Source organism: Ursus americanus, chromosome 23 (genome assembly GCF_024610735.1).
Source record: "Ursus americanus isolate L20-20 chromosome 23, mUrsAme1.1.p, whole genome shotgun sequence".
In the NCBI taxonomy this organism is placed as follows: Eukaryota; Metazoa; Chordata; class Mammalia; order Carnivora; family Ursidae; genus Ursus; species Ursus americanus.
The window spans coordinates 12,090,881-12,111,752 of NC_142149.1; the positions used below are offsets into that span (position 1 = coordinate 12,090,881).

At 38.7% G+C, this 20,872-nt stretch overlaps 1 protein-coding gene across 12 annotated transcripts in view; it reads right to left on the reverse strand.

The window, feature by feature from the left end:
- CEP112 (centrosomal protein 112) overlaps window positions 1–20,872 on the reverse strand; it is a 437,573-nt gene that overhangs the window by 183,232 nt on the left and 233,469 nt on the right. For all 12 annotated transcript variants that reach the window (XR_015721256.1, XM_087854195.1, XM_045813972.2 and 9 more), the window contains one exon: window positions 17,215–17,445. Coding sequence is in view for 11 of the 12 variants with exons in the window: in XM_087854195.1 (XP_087710321.1) it covers window positions 17,215–17,445 (231 nt within the window). In the remaining variant the exon portion in view is untranslated. The remainder of the gene's footprint in view (window positions 1–17,214; window positions 17,446–20,872) is intronic.

Here is a 20,872-nt window from a genome sequence, read left to right on the forward strand (position 1 = left end):
CCCACATCAGGCTCTGTGCTCAGCATGGAGTCTGCTTAAGATTCTCTTCCCCTCTCTCTCCCTCCCCCTCTGTTTCTTCCCCATGCTGCTCATGTGCTCTCTCTCTCTCCCTCTAAAATAAATAAATTTAAAAATCTTAAGAAAAAAAACCACTGTGGCATTATTAGAAAGAACAGTCATGTATATCAATTGTACAAAACTAGAGAGCCCAGTAGCACACTCCACATTTATGGTCAATTGATTTTCAACAAGCGGCAAAGACAATTTAACAGAGAAAGGATAGTCTTCTCAACACATAGTGCTAAAACAACTGAATCTTAATCTGTACCTTGTACCATTCACAAAAATGGCTCAAAATGGACCACAGATCTAAATATAAAACTTAAAACTAGAAGAAAACAGGAGAAAATCTTTGCAACTTTAGGTTAGGCACAGATTTCTTAGATATGACACCAAAAGCGTGATCTATAAAAAGAACAAATTGATAAATTGGACTTCATAAAAAATTAAGAATCCCTGCTCTCTGAAAGAAACTACTAAAAGATGAGAAGGTAACATGGACTGTGAAAACTGTTTGCAAATCCTGTATCTTATAAAGGACTTGTAACCAGAATATATAAAGAACTACCAAAATTCAATAAAAAGAAAATAAACTGAATATAAAATTGGAAAAACATTTAGACACTTTACCAAGAAAGATATTCAAATGACAAATAGAAACATGAAAAGATGTTCAACATTAGTAGTTATTAGGGAAATCCACATGCAATGAGATACACCTGTTAGGATGGTTAAAATGACATCACAAATTCAACAGTATCAAGTGCTGGTGAGGATACAGAGCAACTAGAACCCATATGTATTTTTGATGGAAATGCAAAAGGAGGGGCACCTGGGTGGCTCAGATGGTTAGGCATCTGCCTTTGGCTCAGGTCATGATCTCCAGGTCCTGGGACTGAGCTGCCATCAGGCTCCTGGGTGGCTCAGCGGGGAGGCTGCTATTCCCTCTCCCTCTACCTGCTGCTCCCCCTGCTTGTGCTCTCTGTCCCTCTCTCAACTGAATAAATAAAATCTAAAAAAAAAAAAAATGCAAAATGATACAGCCAATTTGGAAAACAGTTCGGCAGTTCCTAAAGTTTAAAGATATAGTTAACATACAACTTGGCTATCCTACTCCTTGTTATTTACCCAAGTGGAATGAAAAATATTACGTTCACACAAAACCCATATATGAATGTTAAACCACCCAAATACTTCTCCACTGGAGAATGGACAAACTTTGGTACATCCATGCAATGGAATATTACTGGTAATAAAAAAGAATAGGACTAATGCTACACACAAGAATGTGAAGGAATCTCAAATGCTTTATGCTAAAGGGAAAGAAACCAGACTCAAAAGGCTACATACTGAATGATTCATTTCTATGACATTCCAGAAAGGGCAAATCTAATAGTCATAGAAATAGATGAGTGGCTGCCAGGAGTCAGAGCAAGAGGAAGGAAGTGGGATTGACAACAAAGGATCTGGAAAAATATTTGAGGTGATGGAATAGTTGTTTATCTTGATTGTGGTGACGGTTGTCAAAGTTGCATAATTAAACATCATCTGTATGTAAATTATATCTTGATAAAAAAATGTTTTAAAAAGAAGATGCCTGATACAAGAACGAGCCTGATTTCTTCTGGAGTTGATGTAAGAAGGAGTAAAACAAGGAAAGGGAACATCTCTGAATGAGGATAAGTTCACCAGTTCTTCCAGGCGGAGAGAAAAAACCCATGTCAAGCCGTGAAGGGAGAATGTGTACAGCCTATTTGTGGAAAAGGGAATCTTCTGGAATGGGCACAGCACGGAGTGTGTCTGTGGTTAGGGAGACAGTTAAGAAAGGTAGAAGATGATACCACCTCATCCTCATTATGACGGCAATGATAAAGACAAAACAAACCAAAATCAAGTGTTGGTGATGACTTGGAGAAACTGGAAGCCTTGTGCACTGCTGGTGGGAATGTAAATGGTGCACCAGCTGTGGAAAATAGTATGGAGAGTTCCTCAGAAAAGTAAAAATAGAATTACCATATGGTCCAGCAATTCCACACTGGGTATTATGTCCAAAATAATTGAAGATAGAAGCTCAGACTGATATTTGCACACCCACATTCATAATAGAATTAGTCACAATAGTCAAAATGTGGAAGCAACCCAAGTGCCCACTGATGGGATGAATGGATAAACAAAGTGTGGTACATACAAACAATGGAATATTATTCAGCCTTTTTTAAAAAGGAAACTCTGACATAGGCTACCACATGGATAAACCCTGAAGACATTAAGCTAAGTGAAATATACCAGTCACAAAAAGATAAATACTGTTTGATTCCACTCACACGAGGCACCTACAGTCATCAACTACATAGAGACAGAAGACAGAATGCTGGTTGCCAGGGGCTGGGGGAGAAGGAACTAGAGAGTTAGCGTTTAACGGGGACAGTTTAGGTTTTGCAAGATGAAAGTAGTTCCGGAGACGGTGGTGATGGTTGCACAACAATTTAAATGTACTTAATGCCACTGAACTGTACACTGAAAAATTAAATTAATTAAAATAAATGAGAAAAGAGGAAAGGTAGGAGAGGAGAAAATGAGATTATGCAAATCCTTGGCCAGAAACCTAAGGAGCTGTGGCAACTTCATTTTGTTGTGGGCAATGGCACTTTGTCAGTTTTTAAGCAAGAGAGGGAAATGCCATTAGCTCAGTTTACCTTGTCCAGAAGGTTCGGCCTGATTCTACCCCTCCCCCACAGAATTCCTGGGAGTTTCTCAAGGCATGCTGGTCAACAGATCTAGACAATGGCTCTCATTTCGGTTAAATGTAATCACAGTGTCGTTTGTTCCATTATCCCTGCCCCATTAAAGGATATCTCTTTGAGGGGAGACATTGTTTTTACATTGCCAGTGCTTAATCCAGCCCAGCAATGAGACTTGGGGTTTTTCCCCCCTTTTTTTAAAAAGTAAGCTGTACTGCCCAACATGGGGCTTGAACTCATGACCCCAAGATCAAGAGTTGCATGCTCTACTGACTGAGCCAGCTCAGCGTCCCTGAGATTTGTTTTTCAGAAAGATCCCTGTCTCAGGAACAGAGAGAGTATCTCAGTCTTACCTTCTTCTCTTTGAGGCCGGATGGTCCTGTGTCCTTCAGAGGCCTCAGACTACCAGCCTGCTCTGTCTCGGGGCCACGACCACCTTCTCCTTTCCTCCCTATCAGACCCGGGGCTGGGCTTTCCTTGGGAGAGGAGTAGTCTGAGGTTAGAGAAGCCCACATATCCTTCGGCACTCATTAATGTTGCAGAAGCAAAACTGAGAGCCCTGTGAGCAGGCTGAAGTCAGGCAGGCAATATTTCTGCTTTTCTTTGCAGCTAATGAGGGCACAGCCTCCCTGCCCTGATAGAAAGATGCCCTGGGCCAGGGGAAGGGGCACTGGAGAACATCCCAACCTCACAGGCAGGGCTGAGGAGGGGCTGCTGACATCACAATCACACTGCTCGTTCTCTGATGTCAGCTACTGTAACAGCAGGACTGAAGGGTCAAGCACGTCCTTGTCTCTGTGACTCTGGGGTCTCAGGGCAGAAAGGGGAAGCAGGCTGAAGATGTCCTAGGGCTTGGCGCAGGGGGACAATATAACCAGGTGGTGACTTGTACATCATCGTTAGGACTACAATGTGGTTATAATAGAGAACATTCAGGAAAACTGAATGATATAATTTAAAAATCACTTCTAATCCCATCCCACAGAGAAATGAACTAGCATATTTGCATTTTTCCCATGTAAACTTATCTATGACTTCCTTTTTCTTGGTCTCACCTCCCAAATCAAATCTGTCCAGAAGCTGTGTTGGCTCCACCTTTCAGTCTATGTAGGATCTGACCACCTCCACTGGCGCCACTCTGGTCCAAGCCCCCATAATCTCTCCCTTGGGCCTCAGCAGTGCCCTTCTAATGGGTTTCCCACCTTTGTCCTCACACTGCCAGAATGACCTTTTCAAGTCTAAGTTGGATCATATCACTCCTTGGCACAATGCCCTAAATGTTCTTCCATTACTCACAGTTAAAGTCCTTACAACAGCCTCAAAGGCCCTATGTGATCAGGGCCCTTGGGATTCCTCAAAATTCAACTCCTACTCTCTCTCCCTGTCCCCTCTGCTCTCTCCACACTGGCTTTTCCCTGCTGGTCCTTACCCATGCCACCCATGTTCTCGCTTGGTCTTTGCACTGGCTGTTCGCTCCATCAGAAATTTCTTCCCCCAGATATCCACATGGCTAATTCAACTCCTTTGCTGACCTTCTCAACGAGGTCAATCCTGATCACACTATTTAAATGGCCCCAGTTTTGGTACTCCAGAGTCCCCCTTAATCTTTTCTTTCATTTCTTATTCAGTAGCGCTTAGACACTTTTACAAAATTCTATGTAAGTTAATTATGTGGTATGTTCACTGCATATTTATTATCTGTCTCTCTGGCTAGAATGTGAGCTCTGAGGAGACAGGAATATCTGTCTGTTTTGTTCATTACTATATCAAGTGTCTAGGGCTGCTATACACAAAATAGGCATCAAATGCTGAAAGTATTAAGAGTGTGCGATTGCCTGCTACCTGTCCCTCAGCATTCGTTCTTCTTTTATTTATTAATTTATAAATTTTATTTTAATTCTAGTGTAATTAACATAGTGTTGTATTAGCTTTGGGTGTACAGTAGAGTGATTCAACACTTCCATACATCACCCAGTGCTCTTCATGACAAGTGACCTCTTCAGTCTCCATGTTTCACCCATCCCCCCATTCCCATCCCCTCTGGTAACCATCAGTTTGTTCTTTATAGGTAAGAGTCTGTTTCTGATTCCTCTCTTTTTAACTTTGCTTGTTTGTTTTGTTTCTTAAAATCCATATATGAGTGAAATAATACGGTATTTGTGTTTCTCTCACTGACTTATTTCACTTAGCATTATACTCTCTAGCTCCATCCATGTCGTTGAAAATGGCAAGATTTCATTCTTTTTTATGGCTAAATAATATTCCATTGTATATATACCACATCTTCTTTCTTCATTCATCTATTGATGGGCACTTGGGCTGCTTCCATGTCTTCCACATCTTAAATTCATATTTTTGTAGTTTGGGGGAAACACCCTGTAGTGCAATTACTGGATCATAGGGTAGTTCTATTTTTAACTTTTTGAGGAACCTCCATACTGTTTTGCACAGTGGCTGCACCAGTTTGCATTCCCACCAACAGTGCACAAGGGTTTCCCTTTCTCCAACATCCTTGCCAACAGCTCGTTTCTTGTGTTTTTTGATTTTAGCCATTCTGACAGGTGTGAGGTGATATCTTATCGTGGTTTTTTGATTTGCATTTTCCTGATGAAGAGTGATATTAAGCATCTTTTCATGTGTCTGTTGGCCATCTGAATGTCTCTGGGGAAATGTCTGTTCACGTCTTCTGTCCATTTTTAAATTGGATTATTTGTTTTTGGGTGTTGATTTGTATAAGTTCTTTATATATTTTGGATACTAACCCTTTACTGGATATATCATTTGCAAATATCTTCTCCCATTCAGTAGGTTGGTTGTCTTTTAGTTTTGTCGATTGTTTCCTTTTCTGTGCAGAAGCTTTTTATTTTAATAATGTAGTCCCAATAGTTGACGTTTGTTTTTATTTCACTTGCCTCAGGAAACATACCTGAAAAATGTTGCTATGGCTGTTACCAGAGACATTACTGCCTCTGCTTTCTTCTAGGATTTTTATGCATTCAGGTCAATCCATTTTTTTCAAAGATTTTACTTATTTATTTTAGAGGGAATGTGCATGTGTGAGTTGGGGGAGGGAGAGAGGAAATCTAAGCAGAATCTCGAGTAGACTTGACACTGAGAGAGGAACTCAACACAGAGCTCGATCTCACGACCCTGAGATCATGGCCTGAGATGAAATCATGAGTTGGATGCTTAACTGACTGAGCCACCCAGGCGCCCCGCAGGTCAATCCGTCTTGAGTTTATTTTTGTGTATGCGTAAAAAATGGTCCAGTTTCATTCTTTTGTCTATAGCTGACCAGTTTTCCCAACACTATTTGTTGAAGAGACTTTTTCCCATTTGATATTCTTTCCTACTTTGTCGAAGATTAACTGACCATATGATTGTGAGTTTATTTAAGGGTTTTCTATTCTGTTCTTTTGATCTACATGCCCATTTTTTGTGCCAGTACCATACTGTTTTGACTAGTACAGCTTCATAATATAACTTGAAGTCTGGAATCATGATACCTCCAGCTTTGTTTTTCATTTTCAAAACTGCTTTGGCCATTCAGATCTTTTGTGGTTCCATATAAATTTTAGGGTTTTTTGTTCTAGTTCTGTGAAAAATGCTGTTATTTTGATAAGGATTGTATTAAATCTGTAGATTGCTTTGGGTAGGATAGATATTTTAATAATATTTGTTCTTTTGGGGCGCCTGGGTGGCTCAGTCGTTAAGCGTCTGCCTTCGGCTCAGGGCGTGGTCCTGCAGTCCTGGGATTGAGCCCCATATCGGGCTCCTCCGCTGGGAGCCTGCTTCTTCCTCTCCCACTCCCCCTGCTTGTGTTCCCTCTTTCGCTGGCTGTCTCTCTGTCAAATAAATAAAATTCTTTTAAAAAAAATAATATTTTTCCAATCCATGAGCATGGCATATCTTTCTATTTCTTGTGTCATCTCTAATGTCTTTCATCAGTGTTTTACAGTTTTCTGAGTAGAGGTCTTTCACTTATTTAGTTAGGTTTATTCCTAGGTATCTTATTTTTGGTGCAATTGTAAATGGGATTGCTTTCTTAATATCTCTTCCTGCTGCTTCATTATTAGTGTATAGAAATGTAACAGATTTCTGAGATTAATCTGTTTGTAGAGGGATATCTTTTTTGGGTTTTGGTATTGATGTTATGGTAACCAAGAAATAGCCTACTACATCAAAAGAGATGAATATTTTAGAAGTCCACAATATAGATAACTAAAGGCTTTCAGGAAAGTTGTACCAATTTACATTCCCACTAATAGCATTTTGGAGTATTCATTGCATTATTATTCATTGCACCTTTGGTATTTGGTATTACTAATTAAAAGTGATACTCAGTATCATTTAAAATAATTTGTTTATTCAATACATAAAAAACACTATCTTGTCTTAATTAGTATTTCCTTAATTACTTGTGAGGATGAAAGGTATATTTAAACCACCTGGTCATATACTTTATTTTTACTGTGTCCCATAATGTATTCAATTTAGTTAAATTAATTGAACATTTTTGATTATTAATCAATTATTTTTTTAAAGATTTTACTTATTTACTTGAGAGAGAGAGTGCACATGAGCAGGGAGGGGAGGCAGAGAGAGAGGGAGAAGCAGACTCCTGGCCGAGCAGGGAGCCTGACTCAGGTCCTTCCTGGGATCATAACATGAGCAGAAGGCAGATGCTTAACCAACTGAGCCACCCAAGTGCCCCATTTGATTATTAATTTAATCCTCACAATATTGAATTAGGAAACCCCATTCGGCAGGGAATAATTGTCTCCCTTTCATTAAGAACAATGATTAGAAAGAGACTTGACTCCCAGCCCAGAGCTCCTCCAATGTGCTATATCCTCTGGCCCCTCTGGGACATTAGACACTCAGTGCCTAACACCTAATGCCCATCCGCTCATCCTCTGCCCTCCCCTTCTAGAAAGTCTCCAAATAAAGCAGGCAGGAGTATGGATAGGGAGGCTCTGCCTCTTCATTCCAATCTCCTTGAGCCTCCTAACAAATGGAAAATACTTTCATTCTAAGTGAATCAACTGCTACTGAAATGTTGGTGTGGTATAGAAAAAACACCAGTCGGAAGGCTAGTCAGGATACTAAAATAATTAGAGTCTAGTTATCTATAATCTAAGTTCAGTATTATTTTCAAAAAGCACTCATTTAAAATATATGTAGTCAGCATTATAATGTTCAATAATTAAATCATAGGATATATAAAGAGAAAAGATGCCTCCTTTACATAAAAAGCACCCTCCTAGTTAGGGTAATCACAGAGCTTAACATGCGAGCTAGGACATGTTTAAGAGCGGAAGAGGTGGGGAAATGTTAAATCATTCAGGATCCTGGGACAACAGGTGCAAACTGGGACCTTCCCAGGCCAGTTGGGATGTATAGGCCCCCCATTTATGGTAAACCAAGACAGTGCTATAAATTATTCTTTCTGTTCTTATTTGTAATCACTTCATCATTGTTGAAGATACTAATGAAATACACATTTTTTTATTTTATTTTCTTCCACGTTATGAAAAAAAGATTCACTGCCAATAAGACTCCTACAGGTTTGGCCATGAAGCCGAAAGGATCGAAAGGACTGTACAATTATCAATGCTAATCTCAACTGAAACACAGACAGACAGACAGACACACACACACAAAACACATACCAAAAGAACCTCACAAAAACCAAAATGAACACACGCATAAATGCCTTTGGGCACAAATACCTGCTTATTTTACTCCCAATTCTCTTAGTTGGGATATCAATCTCTGAAGATGCCAAATAAATTGTTCTATTTTCAACAACTTCTCAAGTCAAAATACTACCTTTTGCTACCTTGAACTAAGAGATTTTCCCTTTATTCTAGGTAGACATTTTCTCCCTTAAGAAAATCCAAAGGATACAACTAACACGTTCTGATGAATGGCAGAACTTCATTTACAATGGTGCAATTAGAATATTAGAGAGTTAGGCCAGAGAAAGACAAGGTAGGGTTAATCTTATAAATTGTAAATATTTACTTTAAAAATAAACAATGATTCATTTATAATTCTAGATTTTATTTTAAAATAGCCTTAACGTAGAATATACTGCCTTTTAATTTTCTCCAAGTAAAACATAGCTCTCTAGCCTAGGAAAACTAGACTTTGAAGTTAAGCTATTGATTTGCTCTCCCAGATTGCCAGAAAACAGAAGTGCTCTTTAACATGCAGTGAAGAGGCAGAGGGAGAATTGGCAAAAGATTCTCTGGGAAACAGCAAGAGCCGCATTCAGTAGGGAGCAGCCCGCTGCCGTCTGTATCTGGCAGCCCCGCACTCAGGTTGGGATGGTAAAAGCTTGACAATGTAAATATCCAATATCGGCTCTTTTTTGTTTAATAAACAGACACCCCATACATTATTCCAGTATTTATTTCATGGAATCACTGTGAAACGGGTGCCTCACATCAGAACCAGAAAAAGTAGGAGAGAGCTGGGAATTGATGCAAAACTGCGTCTCTAAGGAACACACAATTCCTCTTGTTACGTAGGAGATTCATAAACTGATTTAACTAAAATATTTGGTTTGGACTGCTTGTAGATATCGTCAAAATGACAAAAAAGTCTTAGCTCCGGGATGAAACAAGACATAGCCCCTTCACCACTCCAAGAAGGCTTACAATGCAAGTACTTTGAAGATACTTTAAAATTCTAAACCTTAATATAAATGAACACCAATTCATCACATTCAAACTATGTACACACTCATGGTTTTCTAAGTTGCCATTTGTGCGTGTTTTTCTTTTGTAAATTGATTTACTGTTATGTTTGGAAGTATCATTATGGTCCATTATATCAAGCTGCAGCCAGAGGAAAATGCCAACTTGAAGTTCACAACATTTGTGAAATACTGTAAAAATTAGACTGGATGTTGTTTGTCAATCAATTTTTATAAGGCTGAACTGTTTGAGGATAATATTTAATTTAAAAATTTAAGGATATAAAACTTCATATTTTTAGCAAAGGAAAAAGTCAGGGAAAAGATCAAAGCAAAGAGAACAGAATTGAGATTAGAAATCCATTTTAAGCCAAAATGACAATGTCTTCATAAGTTAATATTAATCCTTTAATTATAAATTTCAAAGGTTTAAGTAGTTTCTATGACCTTAGCTTTGAATAATTATGCCATATGGAGCTTTTCTTAAATTTGAAAAAGATGCTGAATTGTTGCTCAAAGCCTTTTAATGACTTCAGGCTGGCAGAATTCCAGTATAATCCTTCAGACGCTATTAAAATTACAGACCAGGAACCCAAGCTGGTAAATGCTATGTCAATTTCATAAGCGCTTTTTACTTAGTAGAGTGTGGTGTGGAAAATGTTTGATGTGTTCCTATATATTTTTTTTTTTTTTAAAGATTTTATTTATTCGACAGAGATAGAGACAGCCAGCGAGAGAGGGAACACAAGCAGGGGGAGTGGGAGAGGAAGAAGCAGGCTCATAGCGGAAGAGCCTGATGTGGGGCTCGATCCCACAACGTCAGATACGCCGGGATCACGCCCTGAGCCGAAGGCAGACGCCCAACCGCTGTGCCACCCAGGCGCCCCTGATGTGTTCCTATATTTTTAAATATTTAACTTTTAATATATTTTCAAATTGTGAAGCTTAAAACAACTACTTAGAGAATTCACAAAGGAAATGATGGACAGATTACACGAAATACAAATAAGATCTTTGGTGTATCATAAAGTTAAATGATAAAATTAAAAGGCGAGCACCAAAAATATCTGCCACAAAGCTAAGAATTTTTTCATCCTGTAAGGTGATGAGAAAAACATTAAGACACTAACAGAAGACAAACTGTCAAAGCGTGTGAACAGGCAATTCTCAGAAAATGAAATACGCACAACCAATCTGTTATAAATGTTCAAGATCGTTCTTTAAAATGCAAACTAAAAACAATAAAAATTTTTACCAAAAAAAAAAAATAGCAAAAATTAAAGAAAACTATTAATGGTAAGGACTGGCTAGATAAAACAGATATTCTGTTGTGGAAAATATAAATTAGTACAACCTTTCAGAAAAGCAATCTGACCGTGTAATTCTACTGGTATCTTAACCTAAGACAAAAGCAATCAAAATGTTGACAAAAACTTACATATGGAGAAGTTCATCTGTGCATCAGTGTAAGCAATTTTTTAAGCTATATGCTTAAAAATAAGAGAATACTGCAATATACTATGCTGCACCCATAAAATGGAATATCATGAAACAATGAAAACTGTATTTTCAAAGAATCTCCAACGACATTGGAATATTCTTAGCATGACTTTTAGTAAAAAGAAAGACTGCACTGCTTATTTAGTGGGATCTCCATCAGCTAAACTCAGATAAAGTGCTATTTTACACGCACATTAAATTATCACTATTGGTTATCGCTAGCTGGCAGTAGTAACAGGAAATTTTACATTTCTCTATTTCCCATATTTTCTCAAATAGCTTCTTATTTCAAGAAGGGAATGGTAAATTGTAAATACCAAAGTTTTAACCAAACTTCGAAAATGACCCACTACCATCACTTAGTAATGGTCTGTAATTTTTCAGAGGCTCATGTTTTTTGTGGACTTTGTTTCAGTTTGGTTTGAAAAGATTTTAAAAGGCAAGAAAAGCAGCTTTCACTTTGCAAATGTCAATCATGGACTCTCTTGGATTCTAGAGTTCAAGTCTTTTGACCTGGTGGAGGATTTCATGTTTCTCTTAAAGCCACTGAAGATGTCAGCAAGGCTGGGGCTGCTGCTGACAGAGACACAGGTAGGGTCTGGACTCAGGGATTCCTTCACAACCTCAATGTTGTAAGTGCCACTGACACAAGCCAGACCCACAGGGAATGTTACGTTCAGATTATTTATTCTTCTGGTGTTATTTTCCTCTCCTCTTTGAACCTCGATTTTATACTTAATAAGAGAAAATTAATTTCTAAACCCCTCAATTCTGACAGGATTTTGAGTTGCTGGCAAATATTTTAGCTTTCTGATTTAAACATGATAAAACATTAAACCTTTTATAAAATACAGTAGAAGCATTCAAGCAGCATGCATAATGACACACCAGGCAGCTAAGGGATTATCTACCAGTTTACTAGTGTTAAATCAGATTTTCATATTAACTCTACTGATTTGTGTACAAAAATATAAAACTATGTCTGAAAAATGTTTTATGCTATACATTTAACTTACTAAGGAACAGGGAGGAAATTACAAAACTAAAAAAAATGAAGATGTGAACATAAAGACGTATCTTGCCCCATCTAAGAATTTATAATGGGTTGAAGTCAAATGTGGATGAATCAAAACCAACGTCTTATTTATTCATATCATCACGCACATGGCTAGACTGAACTTCTCAGATCATCAGCATTCTTTCATTTTCTCAACATTTACGAATGTCTGCTTTGTAGGAGGAGCCACATGTGATCCTGGGCTTTAGAAACGAGCATTTCACAAGGACTGCTTTCTGGGAACTCCTGGTCTTCCTGCACTTAGAAATGGCTCAACTCCTTTTACTAGTTAAGTAAAAACATGTATCAACTGGAAATACAAATCGCTCTTCATATCAAGAGTCCAGCACTTGTATTTTATCATATGGACCTTGGGATTGGTTAATTCCACCAACTCAACAAAAACCAAACTCATGGCACTAAACACTAGCCTAGTTAATGCTCTCGTCCCTTTCCCCAGACTCTCCTTCTGCCAACAAGTCCCTATGTTCTGATGAACTCCACCAGCACTGTTAACCATGGTGGCTAAAGTTCTTACATGCTAAAACCCCATTTCTATCTTGTGTACTTGTGTCCTCAGTTCAATTCAAGAGCATTCCATTCTTCCAGCTGCCATCCTCCCTTCTCAACCTGCAGAACTCTAATCCTACCTGGGCAAATACCCTTACACCTGCCTCCTTCCAGCCACATTCTAACCATCTGCCCAGCACGAAGCCTGGCTATGTCACTGGTCCTGGAGCTCCTCACTCAGAAGACTCCTGCTATTCTTTACTAAAAACAGAGATGATATCAGATAGCTTCTCTCCATGTCTCATCACAGAATCCCCTTGTATCTTTACCAGTCCTCTCCTTCCTTCCTTCCTTCCTTCCTTCCTTCCTTCCTTCCTTCCTTCCTTCCTCCCTCCCTCCCTCCCTCCCTCCCTCCCTCCCTCCTTGGAAGTCATGGCTCCTATCATTCTCTCACTCAATATATACTAGGAGGGCACCTACCATGTGCTGAGTTTTCTCAACACTAGCAGTACAGAAGTGAACAAGGCAGACAAGGTCCTGCTAATGGAGCTGATATTCTAATGGGAGGGGGTGGGGGGTGGGGTTGAAATGAAAATAAACAATCAGAAAATGAAAAGATGATTCTGGATGGTGAGATAAGCTATGAAGACAATGGGACCAGTGAAGGTGGTAGAGCTGGGCACAGCTCTAGAGAGAGAGAGAGGTCAGGGAAGGACACTGAGCAGTACGGAGTGATGATGAGGAGGATGGCCACAGAAAATCTGGGGAAGAACATTCTAGACAGAGGAGTGGTGGGTGTAAAGGCCTGGAGGAAGGAGAGCGGGAGGCCTACTCCATGAACAGACCAAGGTCTCGTGTGGCTGAATCTTTGTGACCAAGGGGCAAGGGTAGGCCTATGCTGGTCTTTCATCCACACCCTTCTGTCTCAGATAGAAAGCCCTCAGGTGTCTGCAGTTCTCTGCATACGAAGCTCTTCCTCTCCACTGGTCTCTTCTTGTGTATTGCAAGACATTTTCAGCCTAAAAATATACTCCTTTGGAACAACACCTTCCTTTTAATATCAGATTTTCTGAAATAATAAGAGTATTCACAAATCTCCAGGGCCTCACTTATCTATTTCAACCGTGTTTCTGTCCACACTCCCCCTTCCGGGGAACTGTCCAAGATCATCAGTGACTTCTCACTTTCAAATCCCAGGACCTTTCCTCATCCTTCATCCTTCATCCTTCCTGATTTTCTGTCACATTCTTGAAAATCCGCCTTTCCAAATACTCTCTTCCTTTCTTTCCATGAAAATGCATTCTTCTCAGATTCCTCTTACCTTGATGACTCTTCTTCAGCTGTTTCCTCCCCAACATCTTCAATGCCATTCTTCCTTCACAGCTGCCTGTTTTCTTCCTGTGTGCCTCTCTTGAACAGCCCCTCTCTGTGGGTGACCCCCACAAGTGTTTGCTTGAGTCTGCCTTCTCTTATGACTACCTACAAACGTTCCTTCCACAGCAAGTGAACAGCCCAGCTGGGTGAGGTGGAGGCACTTCAAAGTCAACAAGTTCATAATGGCATCTACCTTCTTCCTCCCCAGACCAGACATCTCCTACCTTCCTGATTTATTAAGGGTTGGGTTACACTTCACAAGTCTAACACTGCCGTCTCTGAGGTGATTCTCGAACATGGCCCTCTAGCCCTTTGTCACTGCCACACTCTCACTGCCTTCCTGCATCTCAAACATGCCCCCTCAGGGACCTCCTGCCTGCATTAATCTGGTCCCCACCAATTACTCCTACAGCGACGGAAACGGACAACACCGACAAAAAGATTTTCCTAAGAATCGCTTGAATCCTGACGTTCAGTGCTTAAAAACTTCCAGCAGCTTCTCACTGTTTAACCAATGAAGCTAAAATACTATGACCGTTTTGGAGACTCTCAGTGATCCCGACCTACCTTTTAGCCTGATCACTAACCACTCCCCTTGATTCACCTCTATGCCATGCATGTAAATGGTTTCATTTGCTCTTAGAGTTGTATTCCTTTGGCTTAGAATGCCACCTTCCATATCTACTAGTCAAAATCCTACATATTACTTATATCTAGTAAAAGCAACGTCTCTTCCAGCTAATTTTCCCTGATTTCCTTAACAGGAATAATTGCCCCCCGTTCACACTCTACCTTGCATTACAGTTATTTTTGTATGTGTGTATTTCTTGATGTCACTATTATTTTATGATCTCCTTGAGGATTGTGCCTTTATTTTCTTTTTCCTATATATCCTCACAGTGTCTGGGATAATGCCTTTCAGGGTTATAGAAGATCTTCCAGAAATGTTTGCCAAATGAATTACTAATGGTTTCTAACTTTTTTTATTATCTGTAACCTGCTAATTAGTTATAACATAAATAAACCTATACTTGAAAAGGTTCATCTTCTACTAAAAAGAAACATTTGGAATGTGGATATATAATACAAGAAAATTAAGGCCAAACTTGTATATTTTATAAGTCTGGCTGTGGTATGTCCAATTTTCTTAAATCAGTGTGCACTGGTACGTGTGTTGTTTAAGAACGTTTATTCAGAAATACGTTGAACTATTGGCAGAGACAAATGGAGCCAAGGCAAGGTGTGTGTAAGAGTCAGCAGAGAGAGGGGTGCGTGGGTGGCTCAGTTGGTTAAGCATCCAACACTTGATTTTGCCTCAGGCCATGATCTTGGGGTCATGGGATGGAGCCCCACATCAGGTTCCTCACTCAGTGGGGAGTCTGCTTGCCTCCCTCCTTCTGCCCCTCCCCCTGCTTGCGAGCTCTCTCTCTCAAATAAATAAATCTTTTTAAAAAAATAAATCTTAAAAAAAAGTCTCCAGAGAGGATACAATAGTAATACCCCTTTCACTCTCCATCAGTCTCACTGATCTGCTATTGTCAGAGGGGTAAAACTGTCTGCATAAAGAACTTTTCTAATTCCTGAAACTTTGTATATTTTAGCATCAAAACATTCCTATTTTGTATTGCTTTGGTGGAATTACCACCAACATCCTCACTTAGATGTACAGAAGGCATCTCAACTGGAAAGCGCCCCCACTGGTCCCACCTACTGTTCTGGCAGTCTTCCTTCGGCTGCCAGAAGGCTGATTCCATTGGTCTACTGGCTCCAGCAAGTCATCTTGGAATCACCCTTGACTGCTCAACGGCATGCCCCCTCTTTCTCTTCCACCCCACATCTGAACCAATGGCGGACACTGTCAGCTCCACCTTCGGAATCTAACCTGAATCTCAGCAGCCTTTGCTACTGCCCAGGTCCGAGCCTCTGTCATCTCATCTAAATTCCCGCAATGGCCTTTTAACTAGTCTCCCTACTTTCTTCTTTGCCCTCAATTCAGTCTGTTCTCAGAATGCACAGAGAGATCCTACTCAAATGTGAATCAACACATGCCACTCCTCTGCTCAAAACCTGTGAAGCCTCTTACTCCCAGAGAGTCAGAGCACAACCCTTTCAAGGGTCCACACAGACCCACAGAAAATAGGTCCATCCCTTGAGGTTTCTTTCCTGACTTCATCACCTCCTTCTCCTCCTCTTCCTCCTTCTTGGTCACCATTTCTGGCCACATCAGCCTCCTTGCTGTTCCTCCAAGAGGCCAGGCTCACTTCTGCCTCTTTAGAGTCTTGTTCCTATTTATTTATGGGTTCAGAGCTATGCTGCCAAGGGCAAAGTCTGCTGAAATCTGAGTCTCAAATGAATTAAGATACCATAAAAGAAGCACCTTAGGATCACAATCTATGTAAAACCAATGGAGCAGTGCCTCGAATGGTGGTGTGTGCTCTATGAAGGCATAACATTTAAAGGTAAAGAAGAAAAGGTGAAAAAAAGGTAAGCAGAATTGGAAGACTCTTAGATTACCCTTCTCAAGGTTCTTGATCTCAAGATTAGACTGGTCTCAAGGAACTCAAGAAGCAATTTACAGTTGCTATCATTAATAGTAATTCACATTTACTACCCAATTAAAATGTTCCCACCTTTCCAGAATATTGAAAGAACAAATATTTGAGATTATACCTGGAAAATCAGTCAACCCCAAATGTGTAAACATTATATTATATTATATTATATTATATTATATTATATTATATTATATTATATTATATTAACATAGATTTCAAAAATATATAAAATATATAATTTTGATATAATTTAACTTTTCTTAATCTGAAATAGTAATCTGGGAAACAATATTGTCATTTATGTTACACTGTTAAAAAAGACTATGAAATCTAGAAATGACTATTAGAAAACCAAAGAAAGATCTGAAACCTAGTTTTAACCTAGGAAAACTTGGGGCTACAGCTCAACTATCGATACTCAGTACAATACTGGACAATATTCTACATTGCTTTATTACAATATGCATTTAATCACTATGGAATGGGATATTCCATACTCTCCTTTCCATGGGAAAATAGGAAATCTAACTCCCTGGATTATTTTTGTGGTGCTTAAACATATAGCAAGACACATAAATTGCTCATTTGAACAGCTGGTAAATTTCAGGAGTAGTTCTATGCTCACCACCTTTTAGAGATTAAATGCAAGGGTGGCAGCAGTGCGGCCCAAACAAGGGTTTCAGTGGTGTGTGCAAATCCAGCTGGATATCTCACCTTTTCCAATGTCACCTCTGTCTCAGCAGCGTGAGTCTTTTTCAGCTCCATCTTCATCTTTTCTGACTCAGCCTTCAGTTTATAGACAGCGGTCTCGTGGTCCCTTGCAGCCCTTTGCTTCTCCTCTTCTCGAAGAAGACCAAGCTCTATCAGCTGCTGTTTCCGCTGCGAGTTCACATGAATCAGCTCTTCTCTCAGCTTGTGAACTTGGGCCTCCATATCAGCAATAACCTGGTTTTTAAAAATGGAAAAATGGGCAGAGGACATGAATAGGAAGATCATAAAAGAAGAATTGCAAAAGGTTAACAAACATACAAGTTCACTCCTTCTTTCCTTCCCCCCATACGTTCCTTTCCCTCATCCACTTATTCTCCCATCCCATGCCATTCCCTCCTAGCTTAGATGTAAATTCTACCTAGAACCTTTTTACCATATACATCATGTTTAGTTTTACTTGTTTCAAATATCTATGTAAGTGGAATATTACATATATTCTGCAACTTGCTTTTTCAAATATTCAACGTTATGTTCCTAAGTTCATCAACCTTACTTGCTACGGTATTTTTGCTTTTATTTCATTGATACTGGCTCTTATTTCATGATGTCTTGCATTCTATATTCTTGGGTTTATTTTATATTCCTCCTCCTGATTTCTTATTTCCAGTATTTAGCTCATTTATTTTTATGTTTTCTCCTTTTTCGATTTATAAATTTAAGATTATAAATACCCCTCCAACTCTTGCGTTAATTTAATCTCTCAAGTGCAGATACATGGTGTTTTCATGATCATTTAGCTCAAAACATTTTTAACTTCCTTTATTATTTTCTGTTTTGACTTATAAAACATTTAGAAGCAGGTTTCTTAATTCCCAAACATATGGGGCATATTAGTTTCCTGAGGCTGCCGTAATAAGTACCATAAACTGGGTAGCTTAATGCAACAGACATCTACTCTCTCACGGTTCTAGAAATTAGTAGTCTGAGATCAAGGTGCTGGCAGGGTTGATTCCTTCTGGAGGCTCAGAGACAGAATCTGGTCCATGCCTCCCTTCTTCTAGCTTTTGATGTCTGCTGGCAATCCTTGGTGTCCCTTGATTTGCAGACATATCATTCCAATCTCTGCTCCATCGTTAAATGGCTTCTTTGTATGTCATGTCTCTGGGTCCAAATTTTCCTCTTCTTTTAAGGACACTGGTCATGGGCCTTTAGGATGTAATTAATGCCTTTATAAAATGGGACTAGCGCCTTTTCAAAAGAAACTCAGAGATCCCTTGCCCCTTCCACCATGTGAGGACACAGTGAAAAGGTGCTAGTTTTGAACTAGGAAGGGGGTCCTCATCAGAACACACTGTGTTGGTGCCTTGATCTCTGACTTCCCAGCCTCTAGAACTGTGACAAATGAATTTTTGTTATTTACAAGCCACCCAGTCTGTGGTATTTTGTTATAGAAGCCAGGACAGACTCAGACATGTAGTCCAAGAAAAAGAGACATACAAACATTTTATCCAAATTCAGTCTGACTTGAAAGCGTTTGTTTTTATCACATACTATACTGTATCAAAGCAGTAAGATTTTTTTTTTTACAAAGAATGACATTTATTGTATTTTATTAATTTATTCTTATTGTGTACCTCTAACCTCTAATTTTCACTATGATTAGAACAAAGTTACATCCCAAAGTTGCAAGGTCATAATGGCTTTATAAAAAAATAAAAAATGAACCAAAAAAGTGAGCTTTCCAAAACCACTGACACCACCCCAAATTGAATTTCAATCTTTGACAATGTACATAAAAATATTTTTAATGGTATAATCATTGTTTAGATGCTGTTCTACCTTCTCCTATACCTAATTTTACATCTTCATTCCCATTTATTAATGTATTTGTCACTTTCAGTGGCTCTTTGATACTTCATCATTGAAATATATTATAATTTTCTTGGATATTTATCTTCTTTCCAATTAGTCATTATTACATATGAGACATCTATGAATAAATTACACTGGTATTTTGCTTTTAAGTTACATTATCAAAATTATTTGGTTAAAAGATAAGAATAACTTTCTAACTTTTTTTCTAAATTGCTCTACAGAAACACTGAATCCATTTCCAGTGTGAACAACAGTGGGTATGTGAACCTATTTCTCCACACTCTTGCCACTGCTGCACTTCATAATTTTGTCTATTTTTATTAGTTGATTAGGAATGTGATGATAACTTAAGGAAGGCATTTTAAATTGCTGGCACACTGATACACACTGGCTCTAGTCCAATGATGGTTTTCAAATAGAGAAACTATACTGAAAAATGAATCAACTAATTATGGAAGAAATAAACATTAAATGAAAGAACTTAATACTGAAGACTTCCCTGGGGTACTTAATATTTCAGTCCCTAGCATGTGCTGATAACTACAGTGATGGAACTGCCAAGATCAATCTGGAATAGACGTGTTCATTTTTCTTTAATATTATAAATAGTGACCTAGAAAGCTTCATCTATTTGACTAATATAAAAGAGCAGAATTACAAAGAGATTTCACAAACTAATAAAGGTTGTATCTACAGGAGACACACTATATGGACAAGTTTTAATCAAGCTGATTTCAATTAACAGTTAAAAACATACAGACCAGAAAACATAGCAACCCAGACATCCATTGACAGATAAATGGATAAGCTAAATAGAGTCTTTACATACAACGCGGTATTATTCAGCCTGAAAAATGAAGGAAGATCTGCCTTATGCTACAACTTATTCTAAGTGAAATAAGCCACTCACCAAAGACAAGTGCTGGTGATTCTGCTTACATGAGATACTTAGGGTAGTCAAAATCATAAAGACGGGAAGTAGAATGGTGGTTGCCAGGGGCTGGAGGGAGGATGGGGGATTACAGTTTAATGGGCACAGAGTTTCAGTTTTACAAGATAGAGTTCTGGGGATGAATGTGCTGATGGATGCACGACAATGTGAATGTATTTAATACCACTAAGCTGTACGTTTAAAAATGGTTAAGATGGTAAACTTTATGTTATGTGTATTTTACCACGATAAGAAAATGAATTACAAAAAAACACAAGAACACGAAACATACACACCAATTTCCTTAGAAAGCTAATGACTCTTGAAACCACTCTGAATCTGACAATTCTGGTTAAAGAAGTGGGAGGTTGAAACACCTTATAAATGATTATGGATTGCCAGGATGATCATCAAAGTAGCCCCGAACAAAATTCAAAAATAAACTTTATGAAAGCAAAACGTATCTAAGTTGAGAGCATGTTTATAGTTAAGAAAGAATCATTTGGACTAGTTTGAAAAATTACTCTGTAAGTCCTCTTGGAATAAAGACATATTAATAAGTTTTTGATGTATTAGGTTACTTTTGTACTTTCACAGAAAGTTTATGAGTAATCTCACCAATGTCTGAAATATTTCCAATGTGCTACTCTTTAATTTATAATCATATATAATTCACTATTTGTTAGGATCTATGATGTGGAAGCCATTATAAGTGACTTCTAGAAGAAAACATTTCCCTAAAGATTTTAGAGTGTAATATATAAGCTACACTCACACACAAGCCGTAAACCCAAAAGAGAAGACAAAATGCCGTAACAGTTCAAAAGAAGGAGCAGTTACTTTGAGCTAGTAAGA